Source organism: Trachemys scripta, chromosome 2 (assembly GCF_013100865.1).
Source record: "Trachemys scripta elegans isolate TJP31775 chromosome 2, CAS_Tse_1.0, whole genome shotgun sequence".
Lineage (NCBI taxonomy): Eukaryota > Metazoa > Chordata > Testudines > Emydidae > Trachemys > Trachemys scripta.
The window spans coordinates 18150278-18170993 of NC_048299.1; the positions used below are offsets into that span (position 1 = coordinate 18150278).

Consider the following 20716-nt stretch of genomic DNA (forward strand, 5'->3'; position numbering starts at 1 on the left):
GCAGCTCTGCTCTGCTCTCCTGCTCTTCCCAGGAACTCTTCCCTCTAGGCCTGATTTAAAAAAAACAAACAGTATGGCTTCCATGCTTATGGAAAGCCATACACAAAGCAGTTGGAACTATTAGTGATGCTGTACTGATGCTGATGTCAGCAAGAATATGCACAATGTAGTCTGTTTATGCTTGGTATAACATCTAACTTTGAATATACTGAGTTTTTGGTCTGAAATCTCAATGTTTCATTAAACTTGTTGCCCTTTCACACACACTCATGCAGAAATGAGTAATAAGGTTACAAGTCTGAGTGCTCAGATCAGGAAATATGCAAAATGTCACCTAATTTAACCTTGTCCCATCACTAACGCATACATAGCACCCAGTTTCTCCCTCTGATACATCCATGGCACTCCTGTTGAAAACCATTCATGTTGTACATGTGTATATTAAACAGAATTATTCTCATGGTAATTTACAGTATGTTTATCAGCATTGTTCCAAAATATTCTGTGTATGCATAGAGGATGAATGAAGGATACTATGAGAACCTTCACTTTTGCATTATCTGACTTTTGAGTGTTTAAGGCTCTGAACCGCCACATCAACGTACAAATAGTGTACTTCTCCATTGTGTGGCGTCTTAGGCCAGACCAACACTACAGACTTCTATCAGTATAACTATGTCGCACTGGGGTGTGAATAATCCACCCCCCTGAGCAACATAATTCTACTGACCTAACCCCTTATAGATAGTGCTATGTCAGTGGGAGAGCTTCTCCCGCTGACATAGCTACCGCCTCTCGGGGAGATGGCTTAACTATGCCGACAGCAGAAGCTCTCCCATCTGTGCAGTAGCTGCAGCACTGTATGTGAAAACAGGCCTTTGCTGATTGCAGGGGGATACCATGCAGATGCAAATTTGCAGGGCTGGGGCATAAAGTTGGAACCTCAAGTTGATTTCTTTGTTCTTTTAGGAAAGCTAAAGAATTAAAACACTGAATATCTCTCCTGACCTCATAACGTACTTCCACAGTCCCACAATCAAATTTTTTTTAAATGTTTCTAAACTGCAATGAAGTGAACAACATCGTATCCAAATAATCACAGTCTTCATAGTACACGTGTAGCAGTGCCTGCTGTAGTTTGTTGCAGAATAGTAACCATTATATAACCCTGTTATTTTACATTCATAATTTTATGGAACTGTATTTGTTGACTGAAAAATTGAGCAAGTCGTCTGTGCTTATGTGACCTAAAATGCATTTGACAGCTGTTTTTTAGTTCAGTGAGTAGCTTCCTCGACAGTTTAGCCACCTCTCCTTTCCCTCAACTTAACCACATTTTTGGAGACCAACACAGCTGAAATTTGAGCCTTGAAACATAGCATAGGCATTATCCTGGACACACAGGAAGAAAGATGAGAGACAAGGGATATGGTTTTAACTAGATCAGAACTTCATTAACTCGTTTGGAAACTACCTGGCAATAACGTGTCCAGTTCAGTTTGTCCTTCCTTCCATAATCCAGTCTATCTGGTGAAGGGCTGCTGTCAGCTTTCCAAACCTTTTCAACTGCTCCCAGCAACCCTCTCCTGGCTCCATCTTCTCATCAGCAACTGGCAACCACTCTGTGCAAATGTATAATGAATGTTAGGGTGTCTGCAGTTTTTGCCACATTTTGTAATACTCCTCAAGTTCTGAACCCCTTTTTAAGGGCCGCCTAAAACATTACGCCACTAGTTATCTTTTCTGTTGCAAATATACAGCCTTCACAATCGAAACACACACAAAGTATCTCCAGCCAAATAAGAATAGCAGCGGGTTCCTGTGTCTGCTCCTCCCACGCCTACACATGCATGCCTCAGTCAGCTGTGAACTTGAAAGCTTAATGAGATCACTTGTAAGTAAGTTTAAAACAGTGATTTAAGTAGCTTTAGTTATTACATCCCCTGCCATTTTTGTGGCTTTATCACATTCTTACTTTAAGATTTTTCTCCCTATGGTTGTGTGAAAGACCCATACAACATGGAAAAATGACTCAGTAGGAGCAGAGCAACTGATTTATACCCAGCATGCTTTGATACGCAAACTAAACATTTTTCTCTCTAAACTTTCAATTTTAGGTATTATTTGTAATACCAGTTGAGAAAAATATTTCATACAGAAATGTGACTATCTTGATGCTGTCCCTTTAAATTGTAACATTAAACATGGATTATTTCTTTTTATGGAAAAAAAGGATCGGTAAATTCATTTCAGCATACAGCAAATACATATTCTAATAGTGTTAAATTTGCACAGTTAACAAGATAAAGGGAAAAGTCAGTTTCGAAAGTTTCACCATATTATTTATTAGAGATTTTCTAGTTAAGCGTTTAGCTTGTTATATTGCTTGTCACTAAGTGGACCCCATTAAAATGTACAACATATAAAGTATCGCCTGGTGCATGCTGCTGATGAAACCTTCACTGTGTCCTAATATTTAGTACAAACTTTGTAGGTTAGTCCACACTTCTACTGTAATCTAGTGCCCTGATTCAAAGTTATCCCCTGACCCGGTTTGCCATGGGTTTTAACTTAGTTCCAGGTACCATCTACTCTGCAACATTTAGCCTTGTTATAAATGAACTGGGGGCAACTGTTGTTACCAGGTTCTCAGTTGTAGATGGGCCCAAAATCTATAGTATGTTGTGTTTAGTCTTTGTTTGTCCCCTGTAAAGTTCATATGCAGGAAAATAAACTACATAAGAGTGTGTGTATCATTTAGTTCTTTCATATTTCTCAAAAATGGCATTAGCTGAATTTGTTCAAATATTCAAAAAAGATCTTTGGCATAAGACAAACGTACAGAACAGAAGGTGAAGCATTAGAAAACTATGGTTATGGTGGAAGACTCAGCATAACCTTTATTATAGTGTTTCCTGCTGCTTCCTTTTCTATATGTCTTTTCTGTGGATGAACAGAGAATTAAGTTACCAGTGCTGGCAGTCTAGCTCCTTTCACATAACAAACTTCTTAAACAACAAGCAACAAATGTGAGGCAGACTTCAATAGTAAAATAACATTTTCCTTCATGTTAGTTTCATTAACCTGCCACTACATGTTTACCTTTGCAGCAGATACAAATACACAAAAAGAAAAACATTGATTTTTGCTTTAATGAAATGTTAACATGCCATTGCCACCTTAAGGTGATCAAAGAGCCTGCAAATTTTATCTTAGTTGTAGTGACACTTTCCTCTAGTTATAATGGTGTCCTTTCTAATCCTTACCGCAAATACCTAACATATGCATTTTTCCCATATAACAGAACTCTCAGCAGAAGCCAAAGCAGCGTTATTTGAATTTGAAGAAAGGGAAAGACAGCTTAAACAGGGACGCTACGGCTCAAGGAGAGGAGGGAGGAGAGGAGGTTCCATAATGTGTCATGGAATGGGAGAACAAAGAAGAGACAACAATGAAAGGGGAAGAATGAAGGATCACAGGCCTGCACTGCTGCCAACGCAGCCACCAACAGCGGTAACTAATGCACAGTATTTTTTTTATGGAATTGGTACTTTTGAGAAAATAATTATGGCAGTTATTACTGATTTGTAGATCTTTATGTAGCTCCTTGTCTTGCAAAACTGGGGTGAATTTTAGAAAAACTTTACTATTCTTAATCATTCACAAAGATTTAAAAACCCCAAGCCTTAATTTACTGCTGCCCCAGTGGATCTTAAGGTAACATGGGCTTCTCACCGTCTTGTAATTAGAACTTGACACACGTTTTTGACCAAAACATTTGTATGTGAAAAATACAGATTTGGTAACACTGAAATATTCCACAAATCCGTAGATTCCATGTATTGTTTTGGTCAGTGAAAATTTTTTTAAAAACCCCAAACAATGGAATTTAGACATTTTTTTGCAATTGAACTGTTTTGAATTTTTTCATTCAAAATGACTTTTTGTTTTGAAGTTTCCTTTAATTTAAGTTTTAAAAAATTAAAAATGTTAACTACTCAAAATCGAAATGAAACACGTTGTTTGACGCAAAACATTTTTTTTCAACTTCTCGATTGCAGAAAATATTGAATAAAAAAAAAATTGTTTGACCCAAAACTCATCTTTTCTTCCCTGATTGTTTGGACTTGCCAGCAAACCCAAAAATAATCCATTATTTTCCCAACTATAGTTGTGATTGTGGAAGTATGAGAAGGGTCACGTTTCTACTTCAGAGTTTGATACCTTGGTATATCAAAGTATCCAAATTTCAAGCATTTTTCAAATGACGCAAGCAGATAATCAGGCTCTGTTTTTTGCATCAACAGAGAGGAACAGGTTAACTCCAGTTGTATAGGAAAGCCACCTCTGCATTTGAGATTGTTCAGTCCAACATTACTGGTTGCTACTTACCCTAGCATGGAAAAAATGTGACCAGATATTTCCTTTTCTGTTGAATTCATTCTGGTGACTTTCAAGATTCTGTTAAAATAGTGATGTTACTTAAAACTCAGTATTTTTATATTTCTAATATTGTACATTATGCTGAGGGGAAAATAAAAACCTAGCGCTTGTCTAGACTACCATTTTGTCAGTATAACTTACATTGTTTAGGGGTGTGGAAAAAACACACCACTGAGCAACATAAGTTACACTGACAGAAGTGCCAGTATGGGCAGTGCTCTGTCGGCGAGAGAGCTTCTTCTGCTGACATAGCTACCGCTGCTTGTGGAGGTGGTTTTACTATGTCAGTGAGAGAGCTCTCTCCCGTCGGCATATAACGGCTACATGAATGATACTATAGCCACACAGCTGCATCAGTACAGCTGTGCCTCTGTAAGCTTGCTAGTGTAGACAAGCTCTCAGAGAGGAGTCGTCACCCACCATGGAAATGTAGTCACCTGTGGGTTAGCACACAGCAGTTTTCTACATCAGCAATACTACGCAATGGTTTTCTAAGATTGCAGGTGAAGTATAACTTCTGTAATTGAAATTACTAGGGAATTTAGGTAGGCAGATTAGTTACCCACATTGGAATTTGGCCAGGTTCTTGGAGTTAATGCCTCTGTTATTATAAAAAATGCCATGGGAACAACAATGACCACAAATGATTAAATCTTAATTTAATATCTTATCCTAAAGAGAACACTTGAGTGGTCAAGAAATAGAATTAATTTTTGTTTGTTTTTGTGAAGTATTGTTATCTGGGATCATAGAATCATAGAATATCAGGGTTGGAAGGGACCTCAGGAGGTCATCTAGTCCAATCCCCTGCTCAAAGCAAGACCAATCCCCAGACAGAGATTTACCCCACTTCCCTAAATGGCCCCCTAAAGGATTGAACTCAGAACCCTGGGTTTTAGCAGGCCAATGCTCAAACCCCTGAGCTATCCCTCCCCGTTCCTAGATTAGTCTGTGTATGGGTATGATAGAGGTGATGCATAAAAGTGAGGGAGCAAGGTTTTACACTGGAAATATTAATTAAACCATAACAGACTGTTAGTAGGTACTGCAATAATACTTGATGGTTCAAAACATGAATGTCAATATTTCATGATGTAGAACAGAAGGGGGGGGGGGCATAAATTACCTTTGTTTTTTCACCTACTGTATTGCTGCAGTCTTCAATTAATTGATGTATTTTAAATTTATATCTAATAATTTTATTATAAGCCTTTCTGTGCTCTCATCATCAAGGTATCAAGACACATTTGTTTATATACATCTGTGACTCTTCATGTGGAGAAACGCTATCCTATCCTCCCCACCCCTCCCATCCAATACTTTGTTCAAGTCTGCAGGTTATGTTTAGTTAAATGTGACTTTTCCATGCAGCTACATCCTTTAGTGAATCCAAGTACTTACACTGGAACAAAGTACAACAAAAAGATGCCAGTTTTCTTAGCGAGGTCCTACCCCTGTACAGTGATCAGATGCTAGTGGATTTATTATGGTATCTAAACTGTGCTTCCTAATGACACATACAAACAGAGCTAATTGTTTGGTACTACATTGCAGTTGATCCTCACTAGTAATGCAAGCCATTCTGCACCATATGTTAGTTTTTTTTCCTACTTTTGTTCATTTTCTGACAGCTACACCCGGTACTTGACAGTGACATTTTATTCTCATCTGTCTTTTAAATTTTGTTTGGATACTGGTAACATTCCATATGCTAGGCTCTGGCCCCAGACATAAGAATGAACAATCTCTTACCCCTTCCTTTACTACTTGTTTCCTGCCAAATTTTCCCTTCATTCAGACATTTTTTTGCTTTCAAATTATTCCTTCCCATGCTGGTAGTTCCAATAATTTCAGCTGGTTTAATGATAGGAATAGGAGGTCTCTTTCTTTGAAAATTAGGCCTTGAACATTCTCAAAGAATCCCCGTTGTATTTTTTGTTACTGATTTTTCTTTTTTACATCTGTGTACTTGGATTTTAACTGAATGAATTTTGTTCTTTTTGGTTATTTGCAGGGTCATTCACAGAGGTTAATTCCTCCTCACCAACAACAGCCTATTAGGAGTCTGTTCCAGCAGCAACAGCTACAAACGCTGCTTCCTATGCAGCATCAACACCATTCATCTCCTCCTCCAGGACTACATATGCCACCCCAGATAGAAACACCTGGAATAATGATGACTCCACCTCCAGTGACACCCCAGCAACCGAAGAACATACATATAAACCCACATTTCAAAGGGACAGTAGTGACGCCTGTGCAAGGTGAGTGTTCTGAATATTGTAAGTTTTGTGTTAGTGTTTCCCTGATCCCTGCACTGGCAATGCTATCTACAGGGTCGGTTTTCTGTGGTCATTCAGTCATTACCTACACAAACTTATTTCAGGCTAAAATTCTCCTTGCTTAATCATAGAGGAAATATTTTGCCAAAGTTAGTAGTTTGTTGAAAAAACAAAGCCTCTTCCACTTCTAGCTCTTCTTTAAAATAACACTTAAGGTAAAACTTGCATTATCCTGTAATAAGGAGCAATTGAATTGCCAGCTGTAAAGAAGATATATTTAAATAGTGGACATCAGTTTTTAAGAACTGGCTAAGCATTGCAGTTTAAAATTTCACAAGTGACATACTAGCTTCAGCAAGGCACTCTCAGATCATCTACCCAACTATTTGTGTGTGAATATACTGTGACACCCCTCAAACTGCAATTATTGTGTGAAAGGTACAAGCTGCATCCATGTTATTTATGATGAATTTGACATGATATGCTCTGTTCTTTTCTCAGCTCCACTGCTTTTAATGGATTATTTGAGTCAAAGCCTGAGAATTAAACACTTTTTCCATAACTTATTTAATTCAAGCACCCATTGCTGGGCAACGCTTCTGAGAACTTGCAACAAGGGTGTTGAAGTTGCAACTTCTTTGGCTGTGTTGAATCTGAGACCATGTCTACACTTAACGGGGATGAACGCTGCTGTGATCGATGCAGCGGGGGTTGATTTAGCGGGTCTAGTGAAGCCCTGCTAAATTGACAGCAGAGCACTCTCTGGTCGACTCGGTACTCCTCCGGAATGAGAGGAGTAAGGTAAGTTGACGGGAGAGCATAGACACCGCAGTAAGTCAACCTACTAAGTCGACTCCAGCTACATTATTCACTTAACTGGAGTAGCATAATTTAGGTCTACTTACCCCAGTAGTGTAGACAAGGCCTGAGACTAAAGAAAAGAAATACTTGTATAATTTGAAGTCTCTTTGTGACTGTAGTCAGCACTAGAAAAAGCAAATATTTTTTTTTACCTTCTGATCTGATAGATATTTTGTCCTCAAATGAGCAGAGGTCCTTGCCTAAAGCTAACTTTCTGCTTGTCATTCTGTCAAATAAAGGAAAGTTGGCAGGACTAGGGGCTTTGCCAATTGGGAGAAATCTCAAGTATGTTAGTCCTGTATCAGATCTGCTTCTCACAGATGGGTTTCAGAATGGCTGTTCCCTGGAGATTTTAGTTTTCCATATCTAATAAAAGCAATACTTCCCACCTAGTCAGTCAGTATACCTGCAATAGTCCAGAAGCTCCTTAGTCTTGGATGAATCCCTTTTGTTCAACCTTCTTAAGATTTCCAAAGCAACTGTGCAAGGTATTTGTTTTATGAAAAGCAAAGAATCCCATTCAGACTGTCCCAGACCTCTTCAACTAATCAATGAAAGTCTTGCATCCAGATGGACAGCCTCCCTCTTCTAATTCCAGTAAACAGCATTTGGGGATTTTTGCTCTGTCTGACCTCAAAAAGCATACCAGCACTTCCTCCATCGACCCTTTTATGGCTTTCTTCTTTATATCAGTGGTTACAGATACTGTCAGTATGTTGCTCACACTGGACCTTGCCAGAGCACCCATAGTATTTTCTAAAATCTTGGTCATGCCAGTGGTACCTCTTCATCTCAAATATGGCTTTTGTTGTCTTGATTTGTTGATCAAAATATCGCCTTTCAACAACTTCTTGTAAGCTCTGCGTATTCAAAGTTCAAAATGGATTTGTAATCTCTTTTCAAAAATTCATCTCTGCTCAAGATCTCTTGTGTGGGAGCTCATTTTTTTAGCCAGTGAAGGGTCTAGCTCTATTCCCAGGAGATAGGCACCTGAAGAATGAGTCTTGTAACCTTTACATATTAGAATTTCAACTTGACAAAGTTTTTGCCTTCTAGGTCTCATGATTTGTGTTGACACAGTTCATTGATCTCTTCTTCATCTGAAACTCCAGCAAATCTTCCTTTTTTTCTGAACTGACCATCAATAAGACAATTTAACACTTGTGTTAGTGGACATGCAGAAAACTGCTAACTACAGTCCTCTATGTAGACCAAAATAATAGATTCTAGCTTGTTTGGTTGGAAATCCTGGTCTGTTGAGATGGCTTTAACTCAAATCCAGCTATTCATCATTCTCTCAGATTGTAGCAGTAGATTTACTGTCACTTGAATGCCTACAAAGTGTATACTTAAGGAAGATGACGATAGGACGTCAGTAGTGTAAATCTTGAAGGGGGGGAGACAAAGAATGATACTCCTCAATGAAGAAAAATACAGTTTTAGTAACACATATCCAGTACAATTAGTTGTTCAAGCGGACTGACTGAGTCACCATTCCTTTAGCTCAGGTAAGTGGGAGACAGAGACCCAAATATTAAAGGAAATTTAGACCTATTTTCCCAAAATAGGTGTTTGTATTGGCCATCAATAAAACAAAATATTCCTTATGCTCAGTTTCTGATATCTCTGTATGGTACCACAATAGCAAAAGACTGGTCAGTTGACAACTTCAGCATGCGGTGAATGGGTCTTTGACTGTATGACTACCTCACAACTTAATATTGGCATCACAAATAACTATCCCACCAAGGATTTTAGGGCCACCAAAGTTCAGAAGTGAGCTACCAAACTGTCTTTTAGTAACTTACTAAATTGCTATGCGGTGACTCAATTTTATCCTTTAAAACTAACTTTAAATTAAAGCAATTTTCTGGTTTGTCAGAAAAAAATACTATTAAAAAAATCCTTTAAAACATGAGACAGGGATGGTTTCTGCTGTCTCTTTAAATATTTCCTGGTCATTTACCATCAGATGATATTTACTTCCATTCTTATTTAAAATCCTGTCCCACACTGTGCTGTTTTAAAATGTTATACCACCAGTTCTTCCACTTCTATCATTAAAAATTTGTGCCTTAATTTGATGTTCCGAAAAGAGTGCTGGTTTGAGCCATCTTTGCTGCCTCAGCAGAGAGGCCAAGGATTGAAAGGATTTGAACTATCATCTTTCACGAGTATTAAATTCATTTGTGTGCTTAAAAAAAAAAAGGGGGGGGGACACTGCCAGAGGCACTATACCAAAACAGATAATGACAGTTGAACAGAATGCTGGCCTATTTTTTGTGTGTGTTCCTTCCTATATAGCTTTTTTTATTGCATATAGGCCCTGACCTGTAACACGTAAGCTATTTTAGTCATGGTTCTGTCAAACTCCCCATCTTTCCAAATTGGATGATGATTGTATGATACTGACAGGTGTTCAGGAAGAACTAAGATGAGACCATCAAACTGATTTTCACCTGTAACCTAATACAGAGGTTGAACGCAATCTTCCAAAGGTGAAAAGTTAGTGCATTTAGCCCAGTATGTCAATATATAAAATAGTAAAACAGAAATATGCAACAGAAGTGTACGGAAGTTAGACATAGGTGTGAGCTAAGAAAAGTTACTAATGCATTAGTTCTTGTATCTTACTCACTTTATAAGAAGTGAAGTTTGAGAAATCTTTGATAGGAGTTGGATTCCCCAATATGGAATTTGCTTATTCAGTGATGGAGTGTCAAGTGCTACTAATTGCTGTGAATACCACTAAGAATTTATGTATGCAGTGTAGTTGTAGCCCAGTTGGTCCCTGGGTATTAGATACAAGGCCGGTGAGGTAATACTTTTTATTGGATGACTTTTCTTCTAATGTTAATTTCTCCTGTTCAGAAACGTAGTATAGTGGCGTCCATCTAAAGTCAGTATTTGATAACTGACCATTAGAGATGTATGGGAAATAATTTCTCCATCCTGGGAAAATTTTGGAAAGGTCATCCCAAATTAGGATAAAATTTCTCATTTCACAGACTTGCAATCAGAAAGAAAAAATTGTTTTGGGTCAGTCAAAATGTGTTTTGTTTTGATAGTTTCAAAATGCTTCATTTTAATTTCAACCTATATTTTATTTATTTTTTTTTACTAAAATTAGCTCACATTTTGAAGTGGAAAAATGGAAATTTTCATGTAGAAAATGTCCAAATGGAATGTTCCAACAATTTCAAAACTTTTTTGAAGCAGCAAATTTGTTCAAACCAACGCTGTCTGCATTTTCCAATGGAAAAAAATTATTTTCTGGAATGTTTCCCAACCAGCTCTAGTTACTACATCAGTTGAGATGTTCTCTTGTGCACCATATAGGCAAGAACGTTGGTAATTGTGTGTATTGTGGTTTTGTTAATAACAAGAAGCTCATTAATATAGAGAAGTGCTGATCCACTGCTGAAGTTTTGAAATTCAGTTTTTAACAGCTTTCTGTTTTTGAGGCAGGGGATCCTTTGCCTGCTGCAGGCTTTTATAGAAAAGTTATTTTTCATTTGAGATATTATACTGATTCTGTGAAATCACAAATCGAGTGTGACCCTTTTCAACCTGCAAGGTGTTTAAGGAAAGAACCTTGTGTGTGTGGAATGTCCCATTCAGTAATGTTAATAGGAGACATCAGAGCATAATTCTGAACTTCTTACCCTCTCCCTCCCATTTTAGGTTCTCTGTAGTCATTCCAGCTCCTGATCCGCTGTGATGCCTTAGCATGTATAGCGTTAGGATACTATAAAGACGCACTGAAGCGTGGAGTTTGTCGGGGGTCACAGTGACAATCTAGGGCCTTGGCTACACTGGCAATTCACAGCTCTGCACTTGCTGTGCTCAAGGGTGTGAAAAAACACTCCCCCTGAGCGCAGCGAGTGCAGCGCTGTAAAGCGCCAGTGTAATCAGCGCCTGCAGCGCTGCACGCTCTCTCACAGCGCTGCAAGCTATTCCCCTCGGAGAGGTGGAGTACTTGCAGTGCTGCGAGAGAGCTCTGGCGGCGCGACTACACTCGCGCTTCACAGCGCTGCTGCGGCAGCACTGTGAATCCGCGAATGTAGCCAACGCCTAAAAGGGTCAGAGGGAGAAGAATCTAGGATGTATATGTTGAATTCCCTCTTTTTTGCATTTGAAGCATTGTTTAAATGCTGTATGGTTATGTCATTTAGATCCACCTTTACAGGCCTAAAAGAGTGTACTGCCTTCAGTTTGGCCATATGTAGTTTTTTTTCCCCCTCTGTCAACAGGGTATTTAATTCTGGAAAATTCAGGATTGCATTATGTAAATTATGCTAGGAGAATATTAATTGCCTGTTGAATGTTGGAAACAAAACTTGTCTCCTCTCAGCTAATTTTAGGGACTGTGGAGCACATGCTTAGTTCTTAAAGGTAAACATAACCAGCCGTGATTAAGATCTGCTACGTGACTACTTTTGGAGAGAAAGTCAACAACTGTTAGGTAAAATAAATTGTATTAAAAGGTGTTTCTTGTTTCAGTGCCCTTGTTGCCAGTCCCAACCCAGCCAAGACCTGCTGTAGGACCCCAGAGATTTCCTGTGAGTAGCAGCTGCTTCTTCTTCTGTGATATGGATAAGCATACATTTGCAAAGAAATATTAATATAGCAAATAAAAGCTGTTCCAATGAAATATAATTTTAAGGATTTGTAAATATTGACAGTAATCTCCGCAGTTGAAAATGTTTGTTAAAAGCTTAAGGTCAATGGATTTTTGAGAGCAGAATTAATTCTATTTAACTGTAAAATTGTTGAACCGGTCTCTCCAAAGGGAGAGGTACAAATGCATCTTGTCTTAGAGAACTTTTTTTCATTTAACTACTGGCATCCTTTAAAAAGGCTGTGGGGGGGGGGGGGGGGGAATCTCTCTGGCTAAAAAGCTCCATATTTTTATTCTAAAATCAGTGCCTTATTTTCTGCTTGGTTTAAGCATTTAAAAGGTTTCATTATTTTTTATATCAAAAATGGATTTGGCATTGAATGATCAATCCTTCCCTTCTTGCTTATCTTTGGCTTCCAAAACATACTAGCCATCTTTTAGCTCTTTCTCTAAACTAATCGGAGCGCCTGACTTATTCTGAGTGGATGAAGTGTGCAAAATCACTTGTTCATAGTTTTCCAATTTGTGGTAGTTTTCATCTTAATCTATTGTGTTGTATCATTTTAATTACTTACAATTGTTCACATAGTATCAAATCATTTAAATGGGTAATTTTTGTGTAATGTTACCTTCATTTGCCAAAACTTGGAGACCCACACATGCTTTTCTTGTACATGAAGTTGTACATGGGAAAGCTAAGCCTTGGTAATATATGGAATGTGGACGGGGGAAGTAAATGTTCGTGTATCAAAATATACTAATATACAGCGTTCATCTGTATAGAAATCAGTTGTAGCTGGAAAAGGCAGATCACAAAAAATTGTGCTGGTTTTGTGATTTCCATATGCATATAGTATGAGGATTATTTCTGTGCAGAATATTTCCTCTCAAAGATCCTTATCCATTCAATTACTTATGCTTGTTCATTTTGTACAGTTACTGATAGTCATATTCATTACCATAGAATCTGTTTTATGAAGTATAAAAAATGTTAAACAGCCTAAAACTCTAGCTTTACAAAGTCTGGTTATCGTTTTACCCAATTTTGTCATACTTCTGTGAAATTTCTATACTCCAGGTTACCACAATTTGACTGTGGTGTAACTAGAGGAAATACTTTTATCTGCGCAAGTGCAAAACAGAAATCTTCCTAGCATTTAAAAATGTTAATTTTAATTGTTCTTTGTGAAAATTGGAATTATGTTGTATCCCCGCATCTTGCACTTTGTTTTCCTGTGATATATATTTTAATTGATCTGCTAGTGAGCAAATTTTGAAATGAAAAGAAATCGGAGGAAGAAAGAAAGTATAAATCTGTTGTATTTGACATCCTTGGAAATGTGTTTACACCAACATACTAAAATTAGAACTTGATTTCTTTAAATAGGTTGTACAATTAGCATTTTTAAAATATTTTTTCCTATTTGCAGTAGACAAATACTAACTAACATACATATAGCAAAATAATTTATATACAGCACAACTTTTAAATGGAATAAAATAACAAAGATTCAGCTTACTTTTGGTATAGAATTGTATTTCTCTTTTGGACAGGAATATTTTCTCTTCTCCCCTAGAAGTTTCCCTAGAGAAAATGGGGCATCTTTCTTATGTAAGCATGACACTGATACTTGCTGTAATATTAAGTAGCTGATATTCAGAGCTAAGAAAATTCTTTTGGTTAGAGTCTCTTTCCATTAAGTGGAGAGGCAGTGCATTGTAGTAGACAGAGCACTGGACTTAGATTCAAGAGGCCTGGGTTCTATTCCTGGTTCTGCCACTGGCCTGCTGGGTAAGACCTTGGGTAAGTGATTTCCATTCTCTGTGCCTCAGTTACCCGAATCTGTAAAATAGGGCTAATGATACTGACCTCCCTTGTAAAGTGCTTTACAACTGTTTACATAGAGTACCAAAGCCTCTAGGTAAGAGCTAGGTATGAGTAGCATTATACATATTTCACTTTTGTTTGATCAAATGTATTATATAGCTGTTGAACTCAAGTCAAATTTACCTTCAGATTTGAAAGTTCTAGGTGTTCCATTTATCTGTTCAGCCTGTTTTCCATGAAAATAAAATATGGTGTGATATTTGCATAATTATCAGAGGTATAACATTTTTAAAATATCTGTATTTGGAAGAAATGCTTTTGTTATAGAGCAATTTTTTTTTGCTCTGATGCATGTTAAAATCTGCAAATATTTCTATTCTATTCTTAGTTGATGTATATTTTAACAGGTAATCCAGCAGTTAGAAAACTTTGCAAATACGGTTTTAAAAAACCTGTAAGGTTGAATAAAAGGTTAGAATTCCTGTAAGTCTTTGACTGAGAGAAAGAAGTCTTTTAACTTGATTTTACTGCTCCTTTATAGGACCACCTAAACAAAGGACATGTGTAGTCCACAAAGCAAATCAGATTTTTTTTGTTTTCATTTTCAAGCTGCTTAAGTGTTTCTAAAAATTGTTTGGGACTGCAGTTGATTTTTTTTTTTTTTAGTATATGAGAACATGTAATCGTTCATTTTTAAAACCTTTAGTGTTAAATTCAGCCCTTCTGTAAGAGGACACAATTGTATTGACTTCAACAAAGTTGTACCAGGGCTGTGTTTGGCACATTGAGCTTCATGTTATAGGAAATTGGTAGAAAGCATAATGCAGTGCTTACAATGACTGGAGTTGAGCAGTGATTGGAATTGAGACAATTGTTAAACAAATCATTTGCCACTAAGTACAGATTTTGATACTGCATTTTCATATTCAGTTGCCAATAGTAATAAGTAAAACTTTAACATTTTCATCCCTACTTATTTATTTAAAGCTTTGTCCCTTGGGTGTTTTGGGAGGAAGTGGGGAGAAGACATAAATGGAATTACTTTTTTGGCCTTCTACACATTCCTTCTGGTTATTTCCTAACATATGGGGTAATACAGAATCAGAGTAAAATCTTGGAATATTCAAGGAGTATATCAAATACCTCACTGTCTAGCATTTTTCCTTTCAGTAAACAGTGACTACTTTGTTTAGTGTGCAAACAAGTCTTTATCAATAACCATATTAAACTCATTGGAAACTGAGTAGATAATGGTTCTGAAATGGGGCTGTCAGCCGAAGGCTATGGCACACTTGCACACAGGGTAAATATTAAAATTGTCGGTTCTGAAGAGTGCCTGTCATTCTATAAAAATTGCTGAAGACTCCATAGGTTTCCATTGTATTCCAGATCTTATTAGTTTGTGGCAATAAAATTTATGCAGAGATTTTAATCAGCGTGCAGTTGACACTATTTAATTCTTCCAGTTATTTTTAAATAGTCTATTTAAAAAAACAGCACATTAAGCTAAGACATTCCACTAGGTCTTATGTTATCTGTGTATCTTGGGCTTTAAGCAAATCAGAGCAGGGGATTGACTTTAGCTTTTGTCTCAAAGTGCCAATCATATAGTTGTCATTTAACAAATAATTAGTATCTAAAAGCCCATTCTCTGCAGAGGTGTGGCAACTGGGCCAAATAATCCACTGTCTCCTCATACAGCCAGTGAAATTACTGTGGAATAAAGGTGGTAATTTGTCGTCTTCTCTGATATCAGTGGTCTAGGACTCTTGGCATGGCATTGATAAATGCCCTACTTTAGCTGTACGCTGCATGGATATCATTAGTAAAGTCAAAATGTCTGAGAACTTAAAAATTGGATGGTAACAGGCGGTGAATCCCAGTGATGATTAAACGAAGTGATATTCTATACAAAAAGCTCTCAGGCTCATGCTTGTACCTTTTCCCATCACTTCACACTGATTCAGCCGACATTCTAGTGATAATCTGGGATTTTATTATATAGATAGCCAGCCAAAGATCTGCTCAGATGACTCTGCCATTTTTGGCAAAACTGACTGAAGGCTTTACCCATGGAGCAATTAACTAGGCCTTCTGTATTTTTATTACTGTTTCCTGGCCATATTATTTTATATTACGGTAGTGCAGATATCCCAATCAAGGTTCAGGACCCCATTGTACTAAATGCTGTTCAAATGAATAAGACGATGACTGTGCTTGCCACAGAGAACTCATAATTTAAGACAATAACAAAATGTAACAAGCAGATGGGGGACACTGTGGGGGTGAGGCAAAAGAAAGGGAGGAAAAGTTAAAAGTAAAAGGGGGACATCTTTCATAAATCAATGGTTTTATTATCCCTAGGTTGTCACCAGTCCAACCTGATGGCTTAAGATCCTCCTCAGTGGCTATAAGTTGGCATAACTTCATTGAAATACTGACTTCAGTGGAGCTCTGCCAACTTACTCCAGCTGAGGAGGCTGGCCCCAAGGTCTTCATAGGTGATGCCTTGAACCTTGTGCATTTGAAAACTCTGTCAGCAGCTCTCTCAAGAACCATTCTTGAACATTGTTTTTGCTATTAAAGATTCTAATTTTCCCATGGCCTGGCCACTAGGACCCAACTTAACAAGAAGCCATTTTGCAAATGGTGTTATAAACTGGATAGTGCATAGAAAAACTGTCTTATAGCACTAATGTGCAAAAGTACCACATTTCTGACAGGAAAACATGTTTACATATGGTTCTTTAGTAAGCTACTAGGCTCTGTTTTTACAGAGCTGGGAACCATGCTTGCAAAGTCTTTAAACGCTATTTGGCCAGGAAGTATAAGCAGATAAACAAGGGCAGGGGAGGGATGAAAGCCTAGTCAGGCAGTCCATCTCTATAGCCGTTATTCCACAACTCCACCCAGGATAGAACAGTCATCCTGAAAGACATTTTTGACTGGATTTGGACCATTCCTTGCGGTGGTAATAAATGAGTTTAAAAGTAAAAAGGGGTACTGTGATGTTGTGCAGTCTATATGGATTTATAAAAACATAATAAGTGAATATAATGTAACTGGAATATGCTTCATGCAAAAGGTCTCTTGTAAGGTATCATTACAAAGCTTATAATCTACTGAGTGTGATCATCCCATTTGTATAAATGTACCACTCTTGTATCTAAAACTAGAAATATGAAATATAACTCTGAAGCCCTATTGTAATTATGTAAAGTGTGGGCCATTAATGATGGTTTGGAATCTTGATGACTCCCATTAACACGGACCATTGTCTGCAGATAGCTGTGTTTACCTGTTAGTCTTCCTGTATATGTGTGTGCTGGCAAGTGGGCAATGAAGTCTTGCAGTGACATGTGATCATGTCACCTGAACTGGAATCCATCTTTAACCTGGTGGTTTTCCAGTGGGGGGGGGGGTGGAAACCCAGAGAGACAAAGAGTTCCCACCTTATGCAAGTATAAGAGGGGTAGCCGTGTTAGTCTGAATCTGTAAAAAGCAACAGAGGGTCCTGTGGCACCTTTGAGACTAACAGAAGTATTGGGAGCATAAGCTTTCGTGGGTAAGAACCTCACTTCTTCAGATGCAAGTCATGGAAATCTCCAGAGGCAGGTATAAATCAGTATGGAGATAACGAGGTTAGTTCAATCAGGGAGGGTGAGGTGCTCCGCTAGCAGTTGAGGTGTGAACACCAAGGGAGGAGAAACTGTTTCTGTAGTGGGATAGCCATTCACAGTCTTTGTTTAATCCTGATCTGATGGTGTCAAATTTGCAAATGAACTGGAGCTCAGCAGTTTCTCTTTGGAGTCTGGTCCTGAAGTTTTTTTGCTGTAAGATGGCTACCTTTACATCTGCTATTGTGTGGCCAGGGAGGTTGAAGTGTTCTCCTACAGGTTTTTGTATATTGCCATTCCTGATATCTGACTTGTGTCCATTTATCCTCTTGCGTAGTGACTGTCCAGTTTGGCCAATGTACATAGCAGAGGGGCATTGCTGGCATATGATGGCATATATAACATTGGTGGACGTGCAGGTGAATGACCCGGTGATGTTGTAGCTGATCTGGTTAGGTCCTGTGATGGTGTTGCTGGTGTAGATATGTGGGCAGAGTTGGCATCGAGGTTTGTTGCATGGGTTGGTTCCTGAGTTAGAGTTGTTATGGTGCGGTGCATGGTTGCTGGTGAGAATATGCTTAAGATTGGCAGGTTGTCTGTGGGCAAGGACTGGCCTGCCTCTCAAGGTCCGTGAAAGTGAGGGATCATTGTCCAGGATGGGTTGTAGATCACTGATGATGCGTTGGAGAGGTTTAAGCTGAGGACTGTAGGTGATGGCCAGTGGAGTTCTGTTGGTTTCTCTTCTGGGCCTGTCTTGTAGCAGGAGGCTTCTGGGTACACGTCTGGCTCTGTTGATTTGTTTCTTTATTTCCTTGTGTGGGTATCGTAGTTTTGAGAATGCTTGGTGAAGATCTTGTAGGTGTTGGCCTCTGTCTGAGGGGTTGGAGCAGATGCGATTGTACCTCAGTGCTTGGCTGTAGACGATGGATCGTGTGGTGTGACCGGGGTGGAAGTTGGAGGCATGAAGGTAGGCATAGCGGTCGGTGGGTTTTCGGTATAGGGTGGTGTTAATGTGGCCATGGCTTATTTGTACGGTGGTGTCTAGGAAGTGGACCTCCCGTGTAGATTGGTCCAGGCTGAGGTTGATGGTGGGGTGGAAGCTGTTGAAATCATGGTGGAATTCTTCCAGGGTCTCCTTCCCATGGGTCCAGATGATGAAGATGTCATCAATCTTTGATATGCAAAAGATACATAAAGGGGTGGAAGAGAACAGAGGGAGGGAGGAGCCATCATGAAGAATCCCCTAGCTATCACCTGAGCTGGAACAAGAGTTGTACCAGGGGAAAGAATTGTGCCCAGGCCTGGATGGTGTCCAGTCTAAGAAAAACTTACTGAAGCATCTCTGAGGGTGAGATTATCTGTATTTAGTTTGATTAGACATAGATTTGCACATTTTATTTTATTTTATTTTATTTGGTGACTTACTTTGTTCTGTCTGTTACTACTTGGAACCACTTAAATCCTATTTTCTGTATTTAATAAAATCACTTTTCATTTAGTAATTTACTCAAAGTATGTTGGGGAAGCGAACAACTGTGCGTGTCTCTCTATCAGTATTATAGAGGGCGAACAATTTATGAGTTTGCCCTGCATAAGCTTTATGCAGGGTAAAACGGATTTATTTGTGTTTAGACCCCATTGGGAGTTGGGCATCTGAGTGCTAAAGACAAGCACACTTCTGTGAGCTGTTTTCAGGTAAACTTGCAGCTTTGGGACAAGTGATTCAGACCCTGGGTCTGTGTTGGAGCAGACTGGAGTGTCTGGCTCAGCAAGACAGGGTGCTGGAGTCCTTAGCTGGCAGGGCAAACAGGAGCAGAGTAGTCTTTGCACATCGGGTGGCAGCTCCCAAGGGGGTTTCTGTGATCCAGCCCGTCACAGGTACTAATTAATAACTTCAACCAAAAAGCCTGTCACCGTAATTTCCCTCTTGTATGCCAAATCACCATCCTGTCTTCTTTCAAAACTCTCCGTAAAGTGCACTCAGTCCTTCAAGCCTGAAGGTTAATCCATTAAACATTGTAGACTAAAAAGAAGAAAATATTCTGATATTGGGCCCTCATATGGTCAGTTGAGATACTATGCTTAAATTGTGTTTTCGTAGGTTCTAATACCATTGATATAAGGACCATGTTTCCAATGTGTTGTATGACATCAAATATAACAATGCTCAGCACTTGCATGGCATTTTCCAGCTGTCGATTTTAAAGTGCTTTACAAAGGTTGGGTAAGTGTTCTTATCCCCATTTTGGCATAAAATGGGAGAGATAAGATCTCTTGGCAGAACTCTCCTGTCTTTCTCACTGCCAAATTAGAAAGCCCAAACAGCCAAATCAGAAGGAGATTTTTAATAATTAATAAAACAATTGCTCTGAGAAGAAAATCCAGCAGAGCCTGCCTTTTAACTGCTGGAGGCGGAACAGAGTGGATGGCATCTACACATGTGAGGGCACACCCATCCTTCCCTTACTGGAAAGCTTGGTTCTGTCTGAGCAAGCTGCAAACAGGATGCAGACCTTCCCATTGGAAGAATGGAAATTTTCAGGGAAGTCCAGATACATTTTCCTACAGTTCAATTTTGCAGCTGGGAAAACAAGCACAAAGAAGCCAAGATTTTCCAAAATAGTTGCTTAGGCCTGGTCTACACTGGAGGGGCGGGGGAGGGATTGATCTAAGTTACGCAACTTCAGGTATTTGAATAACATAGCTAAAGTCAACATACTTAGATCTACTCACCGCGGTGTCTTCACTGCGGAGAGTCGACAGCTGACGCTCCCCCGTTGACTCTGTCTGCGCCTCTCGCTCCGGTGGAGTACCAGAGTTAAGAGGAGAGTGCTCAGCGGTCGATTTATCGCATCTAGACCAGACGCGATAAATCGACCCCCGCTGGATCAATTGCTGCCTGTTGATCCTGCGGGTAATGTAGACAAGCCCTTAGTTAGGCCCCTAAATATATATTTTGGCACCTAAATAGGAGGCCTGATTTTGAAAAGTGTAGTGCAGCTAGGAATACCGATAAGCATTTTGGAAAAGTCTACCCTAAGTGAGTTAGGCGTCTAACTTAGAT

At 38.8% G+C, this 20716-nt stretch overlaps 1 protein-coding gene across 6 annotated transcripts in view; it reads left to right on the top strand.

Annotated features, from left to right (window-relative positions):
- Positions 1–20716, top strand: part of RBM33 (RNA binding motif protein 33) — a 152089-nt gene that overhangs the window by 44464 nt on the left and 86909 nt on the right. For all 6 annotated transcript variants that reach the window (XM_034759993.1, XM_034759995.1, XM_034759996.1 and 3 more), the window contains 3 exons: positions 3305–3513; positions 6458–6707; positions 12090–12148. In XM_034759993.1, coding sequence (XP_034615884.1) covers positions 3305–3513; positions 6458–6707; positions 12090–12148 — 518 coding nt within the window. The remainder of the gene's footprint in view (positions 1–3304; positions 3514–6457; positions 6708–12089; positions 12149–20716) is intronic.